Genomic DNA, 21,546 nt, shown 5'->3' with positions numbered 1-21,546 from the left:
GTGTTGGCCAGAGGGACGTACAATCCCCCTGTCCCTGGCAGATTCTGGAAAACCAACTTGAAGTGTGATCTCCCCTAGGGTTATGCACCCTGTGCTGCACTGATCCCAAGGAAGCAATCAAGTTCACACCTCAGCGACTGTATGAACTCCTGCGTCCCACCAGAGCCACAAGTCAAACCGTCTGCTCCTTTCCTCTTCTGCTGGAGAACTCTCTCTGTCGTGTAGGCTCCTAACTCCCCCTGGTGGCTGCTCCTCCCCAGTCCCTGTCACTAGTGGGTGGCTGCCCCCATGTTTGGTGACTGCCTAAAAACCTGACCGTAGCCCGGTCCCTAGTGGGGAGGACAACCAGGTTGTGTGTACGAGTTGTGTAAGTGTAACCGGTACCGATCTCCTCTGGATCCGAGTTAAGCACTGCACCTTAAGTCAGGTGCAGTACCATGTGGCGACTGAAGCATCAGCGGCTTCACATATACATGTTTGGTATCTATGAACTCATACTTATGTAAGGGATCATACTGACATGTTAGTTTTACCATATAGTGAACTTAGTAAATAAAAGACCTCAATGACATCCTTTTGCAAAATGTTTTTAGGCAATTTCCCCACACTTGGAAGTTTTTTCTCTTTTCTCGTTTTCCAGTACATTATATGGTAAAACTAATAATTTCATTCAAAAGTACAACTCATGCAGCGAAAAATAAGGCTTCACATGGCAAGATTGATGGAAAAATAAAGTTATAGCTCTTGGAAGAAGGGGAGGAAAAATGAAGATGAAAAAGCAAAATCCCTCTGGGGTGAAGGGATTAAATGTCTAGAAACATAGCATGCATAATTATAGGACTAAGGACCAATATCCAGCCAACTGCACAATATTCTGTGCCATATACAGTACCAATACGCCGGTGATCAGTCCAATTACATGGCAGTAATACACAGCAAAGGAAAAATCTGTGGAGTATATGTGCAAGATTCTATATGTTTGAATAATTTATGATGTATCTTTTGAAGTTATATTCATAATAGATGATACCCACATCATTGATTTTTCATTACTAATAGTTTATTATTAAAAGAATCTACTTTTAAATTACAAAAGTCCAGCAGTTATAGTGGTCCAGCTTAAATGTCTGTTCCTCAATATTAACAATTAAAAGAGGATTGTGTCTTTATTATAAAGGTAATTGGATCATTTCCTGCATTTGAGAACAAGGAAACAAAACATTTTCTGAAAGTCATTTCATTTGTTTCTCCTTCACTTGGCTGTTTGTGTCGACATCCGGCAGGATCAGATCATAGTTTGGCACTGACTTTCCTTGGCACATTTTGGTCATCTTCTTTTGGCTGAGGGTAATAAGCCCACTGTGCCTTTGGGTTAGGAATGCCAGCAATAGGGGCTTGGATTGTGTCACGTGGTATGTTAAAAGCGGAAACAACCTTCAGGGCATCATCTTTCACCAACCTGCACAGCTCCAGTAACTGTAAAACAAAATACAATTATAAGCGAGACGTGATAAACTGGTATGGAGTCACAATGAGTCACACAGCTAGAGAAGCTGCTTGTATTCTGAGTAAACACTACAGAAGACAAAGCCTTAAAGTGAGCCAACCACCAGGATTTTACTATATGAAGTAAAGGCAGTGCCATACTTGCACTAGGATGCTCAATCCAGGTGTGCCTTTTGTTGAAAGATCGGATGCTTGATGGCTGAAATATCTTCAATCAAAGTAGGAGAAATGCACTGCACTTTGATTACGTGTGCAATGGGGGGGGCCTTTGTGTGTCGGGTCCTCGGCCAATATATTCTACCTTTTCTATATTTAAATATCGCGTTGCGCCTCCATTGCTGTTGGCAACACGTGCACATTGCCACAGTAATAATGTCTTCATTAAAATGGCGCCGAGTCCGTGCATGCACATACTGGCATCATTTTATTGAAGACAACATGGAGAAGACTATGAACAGCATCAGTGCATGTGCAGATTTTTTTTATTTTTTTTCTACTTCTGCGTATGCATCCCTGCTGCTCATAGTTTTCACCACAGTGTCTTCAATAAAATGACACCGAAGATCGCAGTACGTGCATTCACGGACTCCAGCGCCATTTTAATGAAGAAATAATTACTGTGGCAATGCGTACGCGCCATCAACAGCAGCAATGGCAGCGTGGCTTGATATTTTAATAAAGAAAAGATGGCATGCAATACAAGACGCAGGAGGAGGAATATACGCTGAGGACACAACCTATAAAGGCCCACGACCAATGCACACGTCAAAGTGCAGTGCATTTCAGCAACTTTGATTAATGATATTTCAGCAACCAAGTATCGGATCTTTCAACAAAAGGTATGCTGGGATTCAGCATCCCAATGCCAGTATGACACTGCCTTTACATCATATACCAAAATCCTGGTTTGTTGGTTCCATTTAAAGGGAGCCTGTCACTAGCTTTTTTGGTTTTAATCCCTACCCATCACCTTTAATATCATGTGAATGGGGTTCCTGCAACCTCTTTATATCCTCAGACGTACCCTGCATACCTCAGAAAAAGTTTTATACTTGTCTCGCGCTGTATGTAAATTAAATGGTCCAGTTCGATGGACGTTTCCTAATTGCGATCCCTACTCCCTGCTAACGCTGCCTCTTCCGCCTCTACGTCATTCACACATTGCCCGAAGACTCACGCCTGCGCAGTGGAAGCAAAGAACGGTGCTGGTGTTCAGGAGGGCCATTGGACCAAATACTTAAGTAACCTTGAGACGTAGAGGGTTGTGGGAAATCACTGATGAAACATATTATTTCACCTTACATAATCAGTTCAGATATATCATCATGTAACACACAGTTAAGATGGCTGCCATTTCCTGTTTTCCACACTCTGCTTTGGTATGCAAGGAATGTCCAGATGTAAGAAGAATCACCATATAAGGGAAAAGACCCACAACCTAGAGGGCCACCCCACTGATTACCTCATTGAACAACCCCATTGATGACCTCACAGACCAGCTCACGATGACGCCCACCAATCAGCCCATGGACGAACTCATTGTTCAACCCACCGGCCAATGGGCACATCCGAACATGTCTACTACAGAGATAACCATGTCCTATACCCTAGTTTATATAGGTTGCAGCTTTTAGAAATAAAGCTCACTTTGGGCCAACCTCTGATTGAGGAAAGATTCACATCCGACTGTGTGTGTCTAGTGTTATTCTTTCGTGAATGCACTTGATCTACACTAATAAAGTCAGGAGCAGGCAACTAGTGGACATTTCTAAGTGTTCAACCTAACACAGGCATACCTCACTGTGCCCTATTAAACAGCCAGTGATTCCAATGTGTAGTCGCAAGACGCCGGGCACTGTGTGGCTGATATAAAGACCGAAGTCTCGCAATTGTGCAGTGTAATCAGAGACCTGCGCAGGCACACCTTACTTTGCTGAATTGAACAGCCAGCGATTATACTGCACAGGTGAAACACTTCGGGCACTCTGCTGATGAAAGACTGAAGTCTCACACCGGCACATTGTAATCGGAGACCTGCCCAGACGCACCTCATTGTGCCCTATTGAACAGCCAGTGATTACACTGTGCAGGGGCAAGACTTCAGGCACTGTGTGGATGATGTGGAGACGTCACCAACTTACTTACAATAAGAAGAGGTGGTGTTAGAAGGGAGCAAGGTGGTGCTGATTGCAATTTCGAAACATCTATTGGACTGGACCGCAGAATTTACATACAGTGCGGAACAAGTATAAAACTTTTTCTGAGGTAGGCATGGCACGTCTGAGGATATAAAGAGGTTGCAGGAAACCCATTCAGATGATGGTAAAGATGATGGGCAATTTAATTATTATGGTTACACAAGATTGTTTTGTGCGACCTGATATGCAAGTTACAAGACTAATCATTGAGTTAGGATTCAAGTCATTAACCTCACGGAGTCAGCCTCTCATCAGTGGTGTTACATTCAGTAAATAGAAATACATTAGATTTTATTTTTCATTTTCAGAGAAAAGTTAACTACTTATAGTACGGTAATATCATCTGTTGCATTGTTCCTTAAGTAGTTACAGTGCTGGCCAAAAGTATTGGCACCCCTGCAATTCTGTCAGATAATACTCAGTTTCTTCTTGAAAATGATTGCAATCACAAATTCTTTGGTATTATTATCTTCATTTATTTTGCTTGCAATGAAAAAACACAAAAGAGAATGAAACAAAAATCAAATCATTGATCATTTCCCACAAAACTCCAAAAATGGGCCAGACAAAAGTATTGGCACTTTTAGCCTAATACTTGGTTGCACAACCTTTAGCCAAGATAACTGCGAACAACCGCTTGCGGTAACCATCAATGAGTTTCTTACAATGCTCTCCTGGAATTTTAGACCATTCTTCTTTGGCAAACTGCTCCAGGTCCCTGAGATTTGAAGGGTGCCTTCTCCAAACTGCCATTTTGAGATCTCTCCACAGGTGTTCTATGGGATTCAGGTCTGGACTCATTGCTGGCCACTTTAGTAGTCTCCAGTGCTTTGTAGCAAACCATTTTCTAGTGCTTTTTTAAGTGTGTTTTGGGTCATTGTCCTGCTGGAAGACCCATGACCTCTGAGGGAGACCCAGCTTTCTCACACTGGGCCCTACATTATGCTGCAAAATTTGTTGGTAGTCTTCAGACTTCATAATGCCATGCACACGGTCAAGCAGTCCAGTGCCAGAGGCAGCAAAGCAACCCCAAAACATCAGGGAACCTCATCTATGTTTGACTGTAGGGACCGTGTTCCTTTCTTTGAATGCCTCTTTTTTTTTTCCTGTAAACTCTATGTTGATGGCTTTTCCCAAAAAGCTCTACTTTTGTCTCATCTGACCAGAGAACATTCGTCCAAAACGTATTTGGCTTTCTCAGGTAAGTTTTGGCAAACTACAGCCTGGCTTTTTTATGTCTCGGGGTAAGAAGTGGGGTCTTCTTGGGTATCCTACCAAACAGTCCCTTTTCATTCAGACGCCGACGGATAGTACAGGTTGACACTGTTGTACCCTCGGACTGCAGGGCAGCTTGAACTTGTTTGGATGTTAGTCGAGGTTCTTTATCCACCATCCGCACAAATCTTGCATTGAAATCTCTCGTCAATTTTTCTTTTCCTTCCACATCTAGGGAGGTTAGCCACAGTGCCATGGGCTTTTAACTTCTTGATGACACTGCGCACCCAAGACACAAGAACTTTCAGGTCTTTTGAGATGGACTTGTAGCCTTGAGATTGCTCATGTTTCCTCCCAATTTGGATTCTCAAGTCCTCAGACAGTTCTTTGGTCTTCTTTCTTTTCTCCATGTTCAATGTGGTACACACAAGGACACAGGACAGAGGTTGAGTCAACTTTAATCCATGACAACTGGCTGCAAGTGTGATTTAGTTATTGCCAATACCTGTTAGGTGCCACAGGTAAGTTACAGGTGCTGTTAATTACACAAATTAGAGAAGCATCACATGATTTTTCAAACAGTGCCAATACTTTTGTCCACCCCCTTTTTATGTTTGGTGAGGAATTATATCCAATTTGGCTTTATGACAAATACTTATTTTTTTTTCATTGAAGACAAATTAAATTAAGATAATAATAGCAAAGAATTTGTGATTGCAATCATTTTCAAGAAGAAACTGAGTATTATCTGACAGAATTGCAGGGGTGCCAATACTTTTGGCCAGCACTGTAGGAGCTGTTCGCATTGCCACATTTTAATTTGTATTTAATAAATTAGTAGTACACATGAAAATAAACAACTTTGTAATATATCTTATCAGACAATCTGCTTCTTTCTCTGCCAGAATTGATCAGTCATTATCAAAATTCTCAATTCTCAGGTAAAATCTGTATTCAGTGAAGACTTTCCCATTACGGAGATAGGAGATGGCAGTTGGTGCTGATGAGATTTATGAAATAAAAATTAAAACGATGGTTACACTTTAAGATGTAAAGAATGTGACATACCCATGTACTGCCGGTATATTATTTCTCAGGCAGCTCACTGATTCAGAATTACAATGATCCATTGAGACATCAGTTTTAAAAATTGGTTCTTATCTTTAGTCCTTGAGATTCAGATCACATCCTATTCTCATGTGTGCAACGGTGAAACTAGTGAGACAAACATTGTTCTTCGGACTTCCATCTGAGTTCTATTTTAACTTAGACATAGTTCATAGTTGATGGATAAAAATAAAAGTACAGTCTACCTATACTGAAAAATGAGAGGAGAAAAAACGATGCAACTAGGATGACATCTGAGAATAAACATGGGTTGGCTGTGAATTGCCTCCAGACCAATCTTTCATAACTCCAGGCCTCAAGAGTGCATGTTTTCAGGATTTTCTTGATATTGGCCATGATAATTCCACCTCCTGTGCAATACTAGGGGTATCCAGAAAAATGGTTGGTGGTTCCTGAGGACTAGAGTTGGAGGAGACACTGCTTTAGACAAAGCATGAGATTCACAGGCTGCACAGCTCTTCTTATACCACGGTCTGAGGCTCAGGGACCATCCCCTAGGAGTGCTTCTAGAGGATGTATTTACACATTCAGCTATATGAGCAATTTCTTTGCGATTGTGTATAAGGCAATTTAATTTGCTTAAAATCTGTCTCATTTGCTAGAAAATTCATCTAATTTGCTTATAAAGTGGTTGACGTGTGTCAACAGCATCTGTAAAACACTTGAAAGACAAATTCAATATAGGAAATAGAAAGCTGTTATTTTAGGACAGATAAAAAATACGAGGGTATCTGTTAGTGTGCATGGCTAACCGAAGCTTATTAATCTGTAAGATTGTCTGAAAAGTTAGAAATCTGTGAGAGTAAATCCATCTTTAGTTTTGGTGAAGTTGAATGAAGTCACAGTAAAATTTCAGATTGTTTCATGAACATGTGTAGTGATAAATATCCATTTTAAAAACCTTGCTTAACAGAAGTAGCTTACTGTTAAAAATAGACACATAGACCATATCTCTCATCTGTAGCCCTCATAGGGCAGAAAACATTTTAAAAGGTTGGCCACTACTTTTATATTGATGACCTATTCTTCGGAAAAGTCATCAATGTCTGATTGGCTGGAGTACAACACATGGCCACCCCGCCGATAAGCAGTTCTCTATGCTGCCAGAATGTCACGGGTGTGTTATAGTTGAAAGAGAACCCTGTAGTGTTCGGCTGCACAAACTGCTCCTTGATAGTCCATCCTTTTCTCTATGATGGTGTGCATGGAGTTTTGTGTGTCTTCTTTGTAAGGGTTTACTCTTTCCCCTTTAGGATCCGGCGGAGATCTTTTCCTTTTAGCTACTAATCATTATCATTCACCCTCTGTTTTTTTTTTTTTATATACCTGCAATTCCCTTTGGTATGCTGCTAGTGATAGAGTTAAGTTTCTGTATGGGCCTGATTGCAAGCAATCAGCTTGTAATCATCTGGAGAAACGTTGTTGTATGTTGCTGTTCCTCTATCTATCTTGGAGATAAGTTGTTTATTTGCTTTCCACTGAGGTTTTTTTTAGGACTTAGTGGGGTTGACTAGTGCTCATCCTGACCATTCATAATCTAGGGTGCAATTCAGGGTCAGCTAGGGCCATGTATCCTGCTCGGCACATAGGCGCAGACCCTATCTAGTGAAGTCAAAGGAGCAAGGGGCTAGCGGAAGGTTTTATCAGGGGTCACCATCTCCATCTCCCCTAGTCACAGAGTTTTTCCCCACACCTAGAGTGACACAGAAATGCTCAGGTCTAGAGCTGCAACATCAACGGATAGCGGGCATGGTCAGGTACTGCACATCGGCCTTCCATTCAAATCAATAACTAGGCGGATGTGCAGTACCTGGCTGCTATCAGAAGACGAGGCAGCTCCGGAACTGAGCATTTCTGGGAACCTGCTGCCGGCGCCAAGTCCGGCTGATCAGCATTGGTGCGGGGTGTTCAGACCCTAGCCAATTAGACATTGATCACCTATCCTAAAAATAGGTCATCAATCTAAAAGAAGTGGATAACCGCTTTAATTAGTTTTGTGGTCTATTTTACAACCTATATATAAAGTGCCAGAAAGTGTAACACTTTATGAAACTAATATTTCTTTAGTTTAGAGATGAATGTATTCTCTCACCACAGATCTAAGTGCAAACAAATGTAAATCACCAGTGACTAACTGCCAGCTCATAAAAATCACTCCGAGGGATAGACATAACTTCTCCTGCTCTAAATATTGCAGAGTTTCCTATTGATCATTTATATATGACGCGAAAGTGTAAATCCCTTACAAAACAAAAGCCAGGGAACATATGCCGGTGTACAGTACTGGCGGCACAGTTCATGTCCTTATACACACAAGACCTTTACGGCTAAACATATTTAAAGCCGAGTGTACGTGTGTATGTCCGCTAAAGGAATCTGCACCGTCGCATTTACAATAACTAAATTTTGCAAAGCCACCTCATTTGACTCAGCTAACGTCATAGTCATTTGAGAGAAAATTTTAATCCTGCGCTTTATGGTTATTCACCACACAAAAAAACAACCGCGTACTACCTGTTTGGATGTGTGAGGTAATATATTGGCTGTTTTGACAGTTAGGCTGGACATTTCTCAAGTGGCCTATTGCAACCAATCACAGCTCTGCTTCTATATTGCTACATGTCATTAATAGGAGCTCTGATTGGCTGCTATAGGCAACAAAGGACAATCTTAATATAAGACAGCTTATATGTCAGTTAAAATGAGTTTTCTGGTGAGTGGGAGAAAGGGAAAGATATAGAGAGGGAGAATGGGGAGAGTGGGAGACATACAGAGAGACAGAGAGGGAGAGAGGAAGGGTGGGAGACATACAGAGAGACAGAGAGGGAGAGAGGAAGAGTGGGAGACATACAGAGAGACAGAGAGGGAGTGAGGAAGAGTGGGAGACATACAGAGAGACAGAGAGGGAGACAGGAAGAGTGGGAGAGAGGAAGTGTGAGAAAGAGGAAGAGTGGGAGAGAGGAAGAGTGGGATACTTTGTTACGGTCTCGGACAACCCTGTTTGCTACAGCTAGTGTAGCACCCAGAGAAGGGGGTACTCGGTCCCGGGCAATAAGAAATGGGAATGTCACTCTGGTGGCCGTTGCCCGGTCCCATGCCCTGGGCCCCTTTTGTTAATGGGGGTTTTTACAGGGGAGATAAGAGTTTTTGTCATGTGATGCCACCTGCGGGTTGCAGTTAAGGATGGAGAACCACCGCTGCTGAATGTGGGTACTCCCAGGGCTGATGGTAGTGGCAGCTGTGATTGTAGGCCCTCCGCAGGTAGGGCTTTGCCTGGGAGATGTAACAGGGGCAATAACGGAGACCACACCAGGTTGTCTTTAACAGTCTCTACTTACTGTGGACCCAGGGGTTGCTGGTTCAGGTCCCTTGGAGGACCAGTGCCAATGTAGTGACCCAGTTTGCTCTGTCCCCGGCACTCTTAGTTGATTGGGTCCCCATAACGTGGAGCATTTGGGGGCCCCGACTGTCCCTTTTGGGGTACAGTATCCTTCTCTGCAGTGCGGACCCTGTGGGGAGGTAAGTGTCCGAACCCCGATCCTAGTTTACTGCTGATGCCCCCGGATTATTTGGTTCGGTGAAGTCCATGAAGGTGTCCTCACCGGGCAGGTATTTGCCAAACAGTCTAAAACTTGCGCTTGATCTAGGGCCCTGTGCCCCGTGCGTGCTCCCGTCCCAGCGGTATCTCCATTACCCATCCTGGCGACCTCTCTCCTGTGCCCCTGTGGTCACCGTTACACGGACCCAGCTCATGCATGTCCGCACACCTGTCCTGTGTGCTACTCGACTCTCCCCTCACTACTGATTGACTGACCCCTACCACCAGGCTGGCTATACCCATGGACTCGTTCCCATGGTGACCATCTCCTTACATGGTTAACCCTCTATGCCCAGTGTGGAGTGGTGAACTTGGATTTTGGTCGTGTTTGGATGGAATCGGCACTGGTACTCCAGGTCCCAGGGGGTAGGCCCTGCATCCCCAAGAGGATGCAGTTCCCTGTAGTGCCCTGAGGGTCTCAGGGGCGCTACACTAGTAACTAATAAAAGGAGGTTGAGACAAGAATGAGAACTAGAGGAAAGAGGCATAATGTACAAGTACATAATATCAGGAATAGGTAAGTCATTATTTCATGGTCAGTGTTCTTGGTTTTGGCCAGTTTTTAATTAAAAATATGTTATTACATACTACTAAGCTAGACAGCCTTTATTGAAGGCAGTTCAAGATATTTAGCCAGGTTATTGTTAAAATCAGTTTTCTTCATAAAAAGCGATGACATATTGATAAGATATCTCATCATTTTCTGATCTGTTGAGGACTGACTGCTTGATAAACCCATTAGCTTACTGGTTATTTATTAAAGCTTATATTTTAGCAAATCCTATTTGTGCTCAAATTATAATATTTCCTTTATCGATCTTGTGAGTTATCTTAACTTTTCAGTTGACTGTTTAGCTAATTAGGGTAAAATAGAAAACAGAATAATATCTCTGTTTAAGAATAAATATGATAAAATAAGTAAGTATAAATATAGTAAAATATAATAAAAAGTGATTCATTTTCTCTTTTTTTATACAAATACATTTTTTTGTATTTTCTCTGGGAATGTTCAACTGTCAGAGAGGAATTGATTTTTACAGTGTGACCTTTGTGGATATATTCAGGGCCGCCACTAGGAATCTGAGGGCCCCATACAGTCAAAAGTTTGGAGCCCCCATTAGATTCCACCCCAGCCCTGCCTCCAGCCCTCATACCTTCCACACTCACCGCCATTCTTGGAAAAGGTGTGGGTGTAAATAATATATATATATATATATATATATATATATATATATATATATATATATATATATATATATATATATATATATATATATATATACATACATACACACATGATTCAACACTGCCTGAATCATTCTGAGCATGCTCTCGATCAGATTCAAGCATGTCTCGACCGAAATCTGATCCCAGGTCTCTTCTACACGGTACCAATGTTGGTGCATATTGGTCAACTCACTTAGGTATGTATACAGCTTTTTCTTCAACTCTACCCACAAGTGTTCAATTGGGTTGAGGTCAGGGGACTGTTGGGGCCAATTCAGCACATCTACTTCATTGACATTGAACCATTTATTGGCCCATTTTGACATATGCTTCAGATCATTGTCCTGCTCGTCCTTTTTATACCCATAGTACTTGAGTGTAAAAAGTAAATTATATAGTAAAATACTCACATATAACTCAGCATTGAGACCACCATCAATACTGGTCAAGTATCCAATGCCATTGGCAGTGAAACATCCCGATATCATCAGACTTCCTCTACTGAATTCCTTTCATTTCTCAATCCATTGGCCCATTTTTCCATTGTTTCTTTCAGACCCATTTAAATCCATCAGAGCCTAGTCAACTACAGTGGTACCTGGCTTAACGAGTAACCCACTTAACGAGAATTTTGCTTAACAAGCAAAGCTTTCTGTAAATTTGTAACCCGCTTTACGAGAAAGCTTTGCTGGACGAGCGAAATCCTCACCTCAGACACTTCCGGTTCCATACATCCACTGCGCTCTGACCCGCACTTGCAGTCCACACAAACACAAACACACACAAACACACACGCACACACATACAGTATTATGTTCACCTTACCTTCCGTTTGTTACGGGGGGCTGTCTGATAATAAAACCTAAAGGAATGTCAGACAGTCATGGTCCACCGTGCAAAGTCTCTGCTGAAGACTATGGCAGACGATAAGGGGTATATAAGTGTGCCACTGTAAAAAATAATAGCACAAGTGCAGAGTGCAATACCTCTGTTAAACTCACAGAGGAATATAATTAGAAAATAAAGCAGTTCCTCCCTTACTTGGAGGGTGTGTGGAATGGTCTCTGTTAAAGATCACAGAGACAAAAGCAGTGAGTGTGAAATGGCACCTACCTAGGTCCGTTCCTCTAGTGGTGCCAGGAGACGGACAGCAGCGTAAGCCGCACAAAGCTCCTACCTGCGTTCACTCCACTAGTGTGCGAGGACACGAACCACTAGATATGGCACCTGCCTAGGTCCGCTCTTCTAGTGGTGCAAAAGAGACGGACAGCAGCGTAAGCCGCACAAAGCTCCTACCTGCGTTCGCTCCACTAGTGTGCGAGGACACGAACCACTAGATATGGCACCTGCCTAGGTCCGCTCTCCTAGTGGTGCAAAAGAAACGGACAGCAGCATAAGCGGCACAAAGCTCCTACCTCTGTTCGCTCCCCTAGTGTGCGAGGATACGAACAACTGCCAGACGCAGTATAAGGAACGTTACCCTAGCGGCAACGTCCACCTACGAGTAGAATCACAAGGCCCAGCCGGACCATGAGCCAATCCGCTGCCAGAATGACAGCAATGACGTCACGCTGGCCTATCACCGAGCAAAGCGTCACAAGAACATGACCAGCGACCAATCGGCATAGAAGGTGTCAGAGACATGTGACCACGTGTCACAAGCACATGACCAGTGGCCAATCAGCATAGAAGGTGTCAGAGACATGTGACCTCGTGTCAACGATGATGTCACCCGCACATGTGCAATGGCTCCAAGATAGGACTTAGTCTCCAGCGCTTGCACATGTGCAGTAGCAAGAAATCCGGACATAGTCTCCAGAGCCACAGCAAACGTAACAGTACCTCCCCCTCAAGGGCCCCCCTCCCGGCGACGCAGGTAATCGGCAACTAAGTCGGGAGCATGGACAGACTCCTCAAACTCCCAAGAGCGATGTTCCGGGCCGTAGCCCTCCCAGTCTATCAAGAAGAACCTGCGCCCTCTAACCATCTTAGAACCAACTATGGCTCGTACCTCATAGCTAGAGCGAGAGGAATCAGAGGCAGGAGAGTGCACTTCACGAGCGTGAGGTAAAATAGCCGGCTTTAGCAGTGAAACATGGAATTTGTCATGGATCCTATGATGGACGGGTAAGTTCAATTGGTAGACTACAGGATTTACCTGTCGAAGAACCTCATAAGGACCCAGGAAGCGAGGAGCAAATTTGACAGAGCTCACTCTAAGTTTCACGTGTTTTGCAGAGAGCCACACAAAATCCCCTGGAGAAAAGACAGGAGCCGGGCAACGAAACCGATCGGACACAGTCTTCATACGGTCCTTAGCTGCTTGGATCGACTCTTGAGTCCGATCCCAAACCTCTCTGGCATTAGTTGCCCAGCCGGCTACAAGAGGAGAAGGTGCAGCAGCGGGAAACGGTACCGGTACCCTAGGGTGTTGCCCATTATTGAGTACGAATGGTGTCTGCCCAGTAGCCTCAGCCAGCGAATTGTTAAGTATATATATAGAAAGAAGGGAAAACGGGTTTTAGCCGCGCTAAAAAACCACTGGTGCAGGATTAATAAAGAAGTTTCTTTTTTATTTTAGCATTTCCAACGCGTTTCAGAGACAAGGACCGTCTCCTTCCTCAGGGAAAAAAACAAAAAAAAAACAAAAAGAAATCCTTTATTTTAGCATTTCCAACGCGTTTCAGAGACAAGGACCGTCTCCTTCCTCAGGGAAAAAAGAAACTTCTTTATTAATCCTGCACCAGTGGTTTTTTAGCGCGGCTAAAACCCGTTTTCCCTTCTTTCTATATATATATTTGCCACTCACGGGGCCGCTGCTTTAAACCACGCTGACACTCACATGCGATCTAAGGAGTTGTGACTGGCACAACCATATCAGGTGAGTGTACTTTTTCCTTTTCATCATTCCAAGTTGTATCGGGTAAGACCCTATTTGCGCCTTTTGTCTCCCCACCTCTAGCACCTATAGCGAATTGTTAAGGGCAAATTCTGCCCAGGGTAGGAGGGAGGACCAGTTATCGTGGTTCTCAGCAACAAAGTGTCGAAGGTATATAATCATGGATTGATTGGTACGCTCAACCAAACCATTGGTCTCCGGATGGTATGCCGGAGAGATGCAACTCAATTTGCAGAAGGCTACAAAGATCTCGCCAGAAACGGGAAGCAAATTGCGGGCCTCTATCACAAATGATACGATCTGGCATCCCGTGAAACCTAAAGACATGCTTGAGGAATAGTTTGGCTAGTACCCTGGAAGACGAGATTCTCGATAATGGTACGAGATGAACCATCCGGGAGAAATGGTCCGTAATGACCCACACAAATCTATGTCCCTGTGAACACGGAAGATCACCCACAAAGTCCATGCCTACCACCTCCCATGGTCTATCTGGCACTGGTAAAGGATGCAAGAGCCCAGCCGGTCTCTGCCGTAATGGACGGTTGCGAGCACACGAGTAGCAGGAACCGACATATCTCTTGACGTGGCTGGCTAAGTGTGGCCACCAATACCACCTCTCCAGTAACTCTCGTGTCCGCCTAATACCAAAATGCCCACCCACCTTTGAGGTGTGGGCCCACGACAGTATATCATTCTGTCGATCAGGCGGCACAAAGGTCTTGCCCGGTGGGATTTGGTCTAACGTCACAGGGGAGAGCGTATGAAAAACCCTGGAGGGAAGGATAAGACGAGGTTCGTCAATCTCTTCCTGGGTAGAAACCATAGAGCGAGACAGAGCGTCTGCCTTGTTATTCTTACTCCCAGACAGATAGTTGATGGAGAAGAAGTGAAAGCGGGAGAAAAACAAGGACCAGCGGGCTTGGCGAGGATTTAGACGCTGAGCGGTTTGTAAGTACGTCAGATTCTTATGGTCTTTATAGACCTGGAAAGGATGTTTCGCTCCTTCCAGCAAGTGACGCCACTCCTCCAAGGCTAATCTCAGGGCGAGCAGTTCCCTATCCCCAATGGTATAGTTTCTCTCTGCCGGTGAAAAGGTTTTAGCAAAGAAGAAACACGGCCTTTTTCTACCTGCACCGTTCTTTTGATACAAGACCGCACCAGCACCCACTGAAGAGGCATCAACCTCCAAGAGGAAGGGCTTATTCTCATCGGGTCTTTGAAGAACGGGAGCAGTTGAATAGTGTCTTTTTACTGCCTCAAAAGCCTGGGATGTCTCAGTAGACCAGACTTTTGGATTAGCACCTTTCTTAGTCAAGGCCACCAAAGGGGCCACCAAAGTAGAGAAATGGGGTATGAACTGCCTGTAATAATTTATAAATCCTAAGAAGCGTTGCACCGCCTTCAAGGAATGAGGTTCGGACCATTCCAGGACAGCAGAGAGCTTCGCAGGATCCATAGCCAGACCCTCTTGTGAGATAATGTAGCCCAAAAAAGGCAAGGATGACTGCTCGAATACACATTTTTCGAGTTTAGCAAAGAAAGAGTGCTCCCTTAAAAGGGAAAGGACACGAACGACATCCTGACGATGAGTCTCCAGATCAGGATAAAAAAATCAGGATGTCGTCCAGATACACCACGACGGAGGATAACAGTAAATCCCTGAACACATCGTTTACGAAGTCCTGAAATACTGCGGGTGCATTACATAAACCAAAAGGCATGACAAGGTATTCATAGTGACCGTCACGGGTGTTAAAAGCGGTCTTCCATTCGTCACCCTCTCGAATTCGTACAAAGTTATACGCACCCCGCAGATCCAACTTCGTAAAAACTTGAGCTCCCCTCAGTCTGTCAAAGAGCTCCGAAATTAAAGGTAACGGGTATTTGTTCTTTATTGTGATTGCGTTGAGACCCCTGTAATCTATGCAGGGACGCAAATCACCCTCTTTCTTCCGAACAAAGAAAAACCCAGCTCCCGCGGGAGAGACAGACTTACGAATGAACCCCTTCTCTAAACTCTCTCTTATATAGGTCGACATGGCCTCCGACTCAGGTATCGACAGGGGGTAAACCCTGCCCTTAGGTGGAACCGAACCTGGGATAAGGTCTATGGCACAGTCATACGGCCTATGGGGTGGAAGAACCTCAGCACCCTGTTGGAGAACACGTCAGCGAAATCCAAATAGGGTGTAGGTATGGGAGAGAGATCAGTTGATGCAACTGCAACGACCTTAGGTGGTAAGGGAAGACATCGGGACTGACATTTCGAACCCCAACTAATAATGCTGTCGGACTCCCAGTCAATGTGAGGAGCATGAGTCCGAAGCCATGGGAGACCCAGAAGGACGTCATCTATATCCTCAGGCAAAACAAGAAAAGAAATCTCCTCTATGTGGCCCTGAGGCAGGGAAAGGCGCAAGGGAACTGTCCTCAATGTAATGGAGTCAGACAACATAGTCCCATTAACAACACGGACAGGAATAGGTGCCTCTAACATGATAGAGGGAATATTGTGTCCCTTTACAAATCCTGAGGACACAAAAGTCCCGTCAGCTCCGGAATCCACAAAAGCCATAATAGGCCATGTATTCTCAGAGAATGAGAGCTGACCTGGGATACTACACTTAGGGCGGCTTTGCACGTTGCGATATTGCCCGTGCGATGTCGGTGGGGGTCAAATCGAAAGTGACGCACATCTGGCGTCGCAGTCGATATCGCAACGTGTAAATCCTTTTTGATACGATGAACGAGCGCAAAAGCGTCGTTATCGTATCATCGCTGCAGCCTCCGACATTTCCATAATGCCGGTGCAGCGACAGGTGCGATGTTGTTCGTCGTTCCTGCGGCAGCGCACATCGCTGTGTGTGAAGCCGCAGGAGCGAGGAACATCTTCTTACCTGCCGCCGGCTGCAATGAGAAGGACGGAGGTGGGCGAGATGTTTACATCCTGCTCATCTCCGCCCCTCCACTTCAATTGGCCGCCTGCCGTGTGACGTCACTGTGACGCCGCACGACCCGCCCCCTAAGGAAGGAGGTGGGTCGCCGGCCAGAGGCACGTCGCACGGCAGGTATGTGCGTGTGAAGCTGCCGTAGCGATAATAATCGCTACGGCAGCTTTCACTAGATATTGAACGTGCGACGGGGGCGGGACTATCGCTGCAGCATCGGTAACACATTGTTACCGATGTTGCAACGTGCAAAGCCCGCCTTAGAGGGTGCAGAAGACGTCTCTAGTAACCCCCCTCTAATGGTTACTAGGCCTGGGAGTTTCCCTGATGACTAGAACACTTGTTGGCATAGTGCCCAGCCTGACGACATACGTAACATATAGGAGGACCAGACTTGCGTAGTCTGGAGGACGTATGACCTAACTCCATAGGAGTGGGAGATGTTTCAGATGCTGAGGAAGATGGTTGTGGACCCTCAACAACTGGAATAGCCCGATGCTTAGGGTGTGAGGAAGAGACCTCGAGTCTACGTTCCCTATGGCGTACGTCAATCCTCGTTGCTACTGTGATCAAGTCCTCCAGAGAAGCAGGGACCTCACGAGTAGCAAGGGCATCCTTGACATAGCCTTCCAACCCTCTCCAGAAGATAGGAATCAACACCTTCTCTGGCCAATCTAGTTCTGCCACCAGAGTTCTAAAAGCAATGGCATAAGAACTAGTGGATAACGAACCCTGAGATAGAGCTAAGAGTCTCAGGGCCGCATCATGGGTAACCTGCGGACCCATGAATACCGCTTTAAGAGCATCAAGAAAGTCTTGATGTCTCAGAGTAACCACATCAGAGCGCTCCCATAAGGGAGTCGCCCATTCTAAGGCTTTGTCCTGAAGTAAGGAGATGATAAAGCCTACTCTGGACCTCTTCGTAGAAAAGCAAGAAGATACACCTCTAGGTGTATCTGACACAGACTAATGAAACCACGACATGATCTGGCATCGCCAGAATATCTGTTTGGCAGAGCAAGTTGAGGATCATGTGCAGATGTCATCATGGTCTGAGGTTTATCCTCTATACTCTTGAGCCGCCACTCAAGTACTTGTATGTAACGGTGTAACTGCTGATATTCTGCCATAACTGCCAGACCCTTGGCTCAGTCCTAATGTTACGGGGGGCTGTCTGATAATAAAACCTAAAGGAATGTCAGACAGTCAGGGTCCACCGTGCAAAGACTCTGCTGCAGACTATGGCAGAGGATAAGGGGTATATAAGTGTGCCACTGTAAAAAATAATAGCACAAGTGCAGAGTGCAATACCTCTGTTAAACTCACAGAGGAATATAATTAGAAAATAAAGCAATTCCTCACTTACTTGGAGGGTGTGTGGAATGGTCTCTGTTAAAGATCACAGAGACAAAAGCAGTGAGTGTGAAATGGCACCTACCTAGATCCGTTCCTCTAGTGGTGCCAGGAGACGGACAGCAGCGTAAGCCGCACAAAGCTCCTACCTGCGTTCGCTCCACTAGTGTGCGAGGACACGAACCACTAGATATGGCACCTGCCTAGGTCCGCTCTTCTAGTGGTGCAAAAGAGACGGACAGCAGCATAAGCCGCACAAAACTCCTACCTCTGTTCGCTCCCCTAGTGTGCGAGGATACGAACAACTGCCAGACGCAGTATAAGGAACGTTACCCTAGCGGCAACGTCCACCTACGAGTAGAATCACAAGGCCCAGCCGGACCATGTGCCTCAGGCACCTGCCTATGTCCGCTCCACTAAGAGGTAAAAATACAGACTGCAGCTGAAGCTGTAAGGTATAAGAATGCTACCCTGCCGGTAGCGCTCACCTAACATAGATAGAGAGATGCCTAGAGGGACGTGCACAGGGCGTCTACCCTCATGCATGAACCAAGAGGACTGAGCGCCGGGCGGCGTGCGTCAGGGTCTTATATAGACTCTGTGCCTCATCCAAGATGGAGGACACCAGAGCCAATCCGCTGCCAGAATGACAGCAATGACGTCACGCTGGCCTATCACCGAGCAAAGCGTCACAAGCACATGACCAGCGACCAATCGGCATAGAAGGTGTCAGAGACATGTGACCACGTGTCACAAGCACATGACCAGTGGCCAATCGGCATAGAAGGTGTCAGAGACATGTGACCTCGTGTCAGCGATGATGTCACCCGCACATGTGCAATGGCTCAAAGATAGGACTTAGTCTCCAGCGCTTGCACATGTGCAGTAGCAAGAAATCCGGACATAGTCTCCAGAGCCACAGCAACCGTAACACCGTTCCACCGCCGGTCTCATGGTTCTTGTAGTTCCCGGGTACTTCGCGACGTCCTCGCGGCGAACTACAAGACCCAGGAGGCCGGCGATGGAACGGAAGGTAAGGTGAGCATATAATATAACATAATATAGTGTACCTTCCGTTTCATCGCTGGCCTCCTGGGTGCTGTAGTTCGCCGCTGCGCTCCAGTCCACGCTGTGTATCGGCATCCATAGCGACGAGGGAGGAACTTCCTGTCGCCGCTACTGAAAGGCAGCGCGCTGGCTAATCAGAGGCAAGCGGCTCTGCCTTTGACATCAGCGCTCTGGCCAGGAAGTTCCTCCCTCGTCGTTATGGTAACGCGATACACAGGCCGGCCCCGTACCAGAGAACAGCAAGTCCCAGGATACCGGCGATGGAACGGAAGGTAAGGTGAGCATATAATATGTGCGTGTGCGTGCGTGCATGTGTGTTTGTGTGTGTTTGTTTGAGTTTGTGCGAGTTTGTATGTGTTTTTGCATGTGTGGAATGACAGAATAGGGGACCAGGATGGGAAATTTAACACGTTGTGCAACGAATTGTCTGCATTGCAATGATTTCCTTTGGGAAATCTTGCTTTGCCTAACGAGTAACTTGGTTAACAAGCACAGTCCCAGAACGGATTGTTCTCGTTAAGCAAGGTTCCACTGTAATTGTAGTCTCATCGCTCCAAATCACCTGTTTCCAATCTTCTACTGTCCACTTTTCATACTTTTTTCAAAAATGAGCTGTCACTTTTTACGACAATATTGAAGTCAAGGCTTCTTCACTTTTTTCGGGCCACTATTTCAAACTTGTGTAACGTGCATTGAATGGGGCTTGCATGGATGTCTGATCTCACTACTAAAAAGTATGCAAGCCACCTCCACTGTCGTGTTGGTCACACCAGGACTGGTAGACCTTGTGATGAGCCGAATTGTTGACTCCAATATTTTGCCTAGATGTTGACCTCTTTGCTTTTGAATGGATGGACTTGATTTAATACTTTTATAGCTGTCATAGCACTCACATGATACAGTTTAAAAATTTTCTTGGCTGAGAGACAGCTACCGATGAGCTGGATGATGCAGTTTCTCTTTTTTGGGAAAAGCCTCCTTCATGGCTGCTCCTCGAATTGAACCAGTGACCTTTCGCTTGTGAACCAACCTAATAACACACTGAACTACTAGAGAATGTTAGAACAGGTTGTAATTTGTAGTATAGAGCAGGGGTCTCAAACACGCGGCACGCGGGCCTCATGCGGCCCCTTAGGCTGCTTCGTGCAGCCCCCAGGCCCGTGCCCCGGTTCACTATCGCGGCAGGTGCAGAGGCTGCAGCCACTGTTTGCGCTTTAGGTCAGATGAATATTTTGCCGGCGTGTGCTATCGCGCCGGTAATACAATCATCTGACATAAATCACTGACAGTGGTTACTGCCCCTGCCGCAATAGTGAACAGGGGCACGGGCCTGGGGGCTGCACTAAGCAGAGATGAGGCAGCCGAGGAAACGCAGGACAGGTGAGAAGAATGGTGGGTTTTGTGTGTGTGTGTGTGTATGTGAAGGATGGCACATTAACCCCTTAGCAATCTATGACGTACTGGGTACGTCATGGCTCCCTGGTACTTAAGGACCCATGACATACCCAGTACGTCATGGCGAAATCGCCACCCCGGTGGCTGCGATCGCTTTGCAAATACCTTAGATTCGGGGAGGAGGGGACCTCAGGAGGGGTGGTGTCTCCTCCTCGGACCTACGGAGTCTGTGATTGGCTAACGAACACCGCTCAGCCAATCACAGCCACTGTAATGTTTTAGCCATTGAAAATGGTTAAAACATTGAAATCCAGCCATGGTCAATGCAGCTGTAGCCCTGATCATTGGCTGGAGCTGGGTGACCTCTGTTTCACCCGCCCCCAGCTCTGATTGGAGAGACCGGCCTTGTGATTGATCTGTCCAATCACTGTGGATCTGGGGCCGGAGACCGCTCCCCTCACCTTCACTCCGGAGTCTGTGGAAGGTGAGGGGAGCGATCGGTAAGTTATAGCCACTGCCCCCCCATTACTACAGGATGGAGACAAAGTGCGCACATTACTATGAGATGGGAATAAGGCTGGGGACATTACTATAGGATTGGGACACTACTAGGATGGGCACAATACTATTGGATGGGGACATTATTACTATAGAATGGGGACAAGGCTGGGGACATTACTATAAGATAGAGACAAGGCTGGGGACATTACTATAGGATGAGGACTAGGATGGGCACAGTACTACAGGATAGGGACATTACTACAAGGGGACAAGGATGGGAAACATTACTATAGGATAGGGATAAGGCTGGGCACATTACTATAGGATGGGCATATTACTAAAGAATGGGGACATTACTATAGGATGGGGACAGTACTATAGGATGGGGACATTGCTACAAGGGGAGAAGGATGGGGAACATTACTATAAGATGGGGACAAGGATGGACACATTACTATAGATTGGGGACATTACTATAGGATGGGGACAAGGATGAACACATTAGTA

At 45.6% G+C, this 21,546-nt stretch overlaps 1 protein-coding gene across 3 annotated transcripts in view; it reads right to left on the bottom strand.

The window, feature by feature from the left end:
• Positions 1-1,042: 1,042 nt before the first annotated feature.
• The window catches only part of ACOXL (acyl-CoA oxidase like), a 483,610-nt gene continuing 463,106 nt past the window's right edge, over positions 1,043-21,546 (bottom strand). For all 3 annotated transcript variants that reach the window (XM_075338173.1, XM_075338174.1, XM_075338175.1), the window contains exon 19: positions 1,043-1,476. In XM_075338173.1, coding sequence (XP_075194288.1) covers positions 1,291-1,476 — 186 coding nt within the window. In that variant the 3' untranslated portion in view covers positions 1,043-1,290. The remainder of the gene's footprint in view (positions 1,477-21,546) is intronic.

The sequence above is a fragment of the Anomaloglossus baeobatrachus genome, chromosome 3 (assembly GCF_048569485.1).
Source record: "Anomaloglossus baeobatrachus isolate aAnoBae1 chromosome 3, aAnoBae1.hap1, whole genome shotgun sequence".
Taxonomy (NCBI): Eukaryota; Metazoa; Chordata; class Amphibia; order Anura; family Aromobatidae; genus Anomaloglossus; species Anomaloglossus baeobatrachus.
This window is presented reverse-complemented; position numbering and strand designations above follow the sequence as displayed.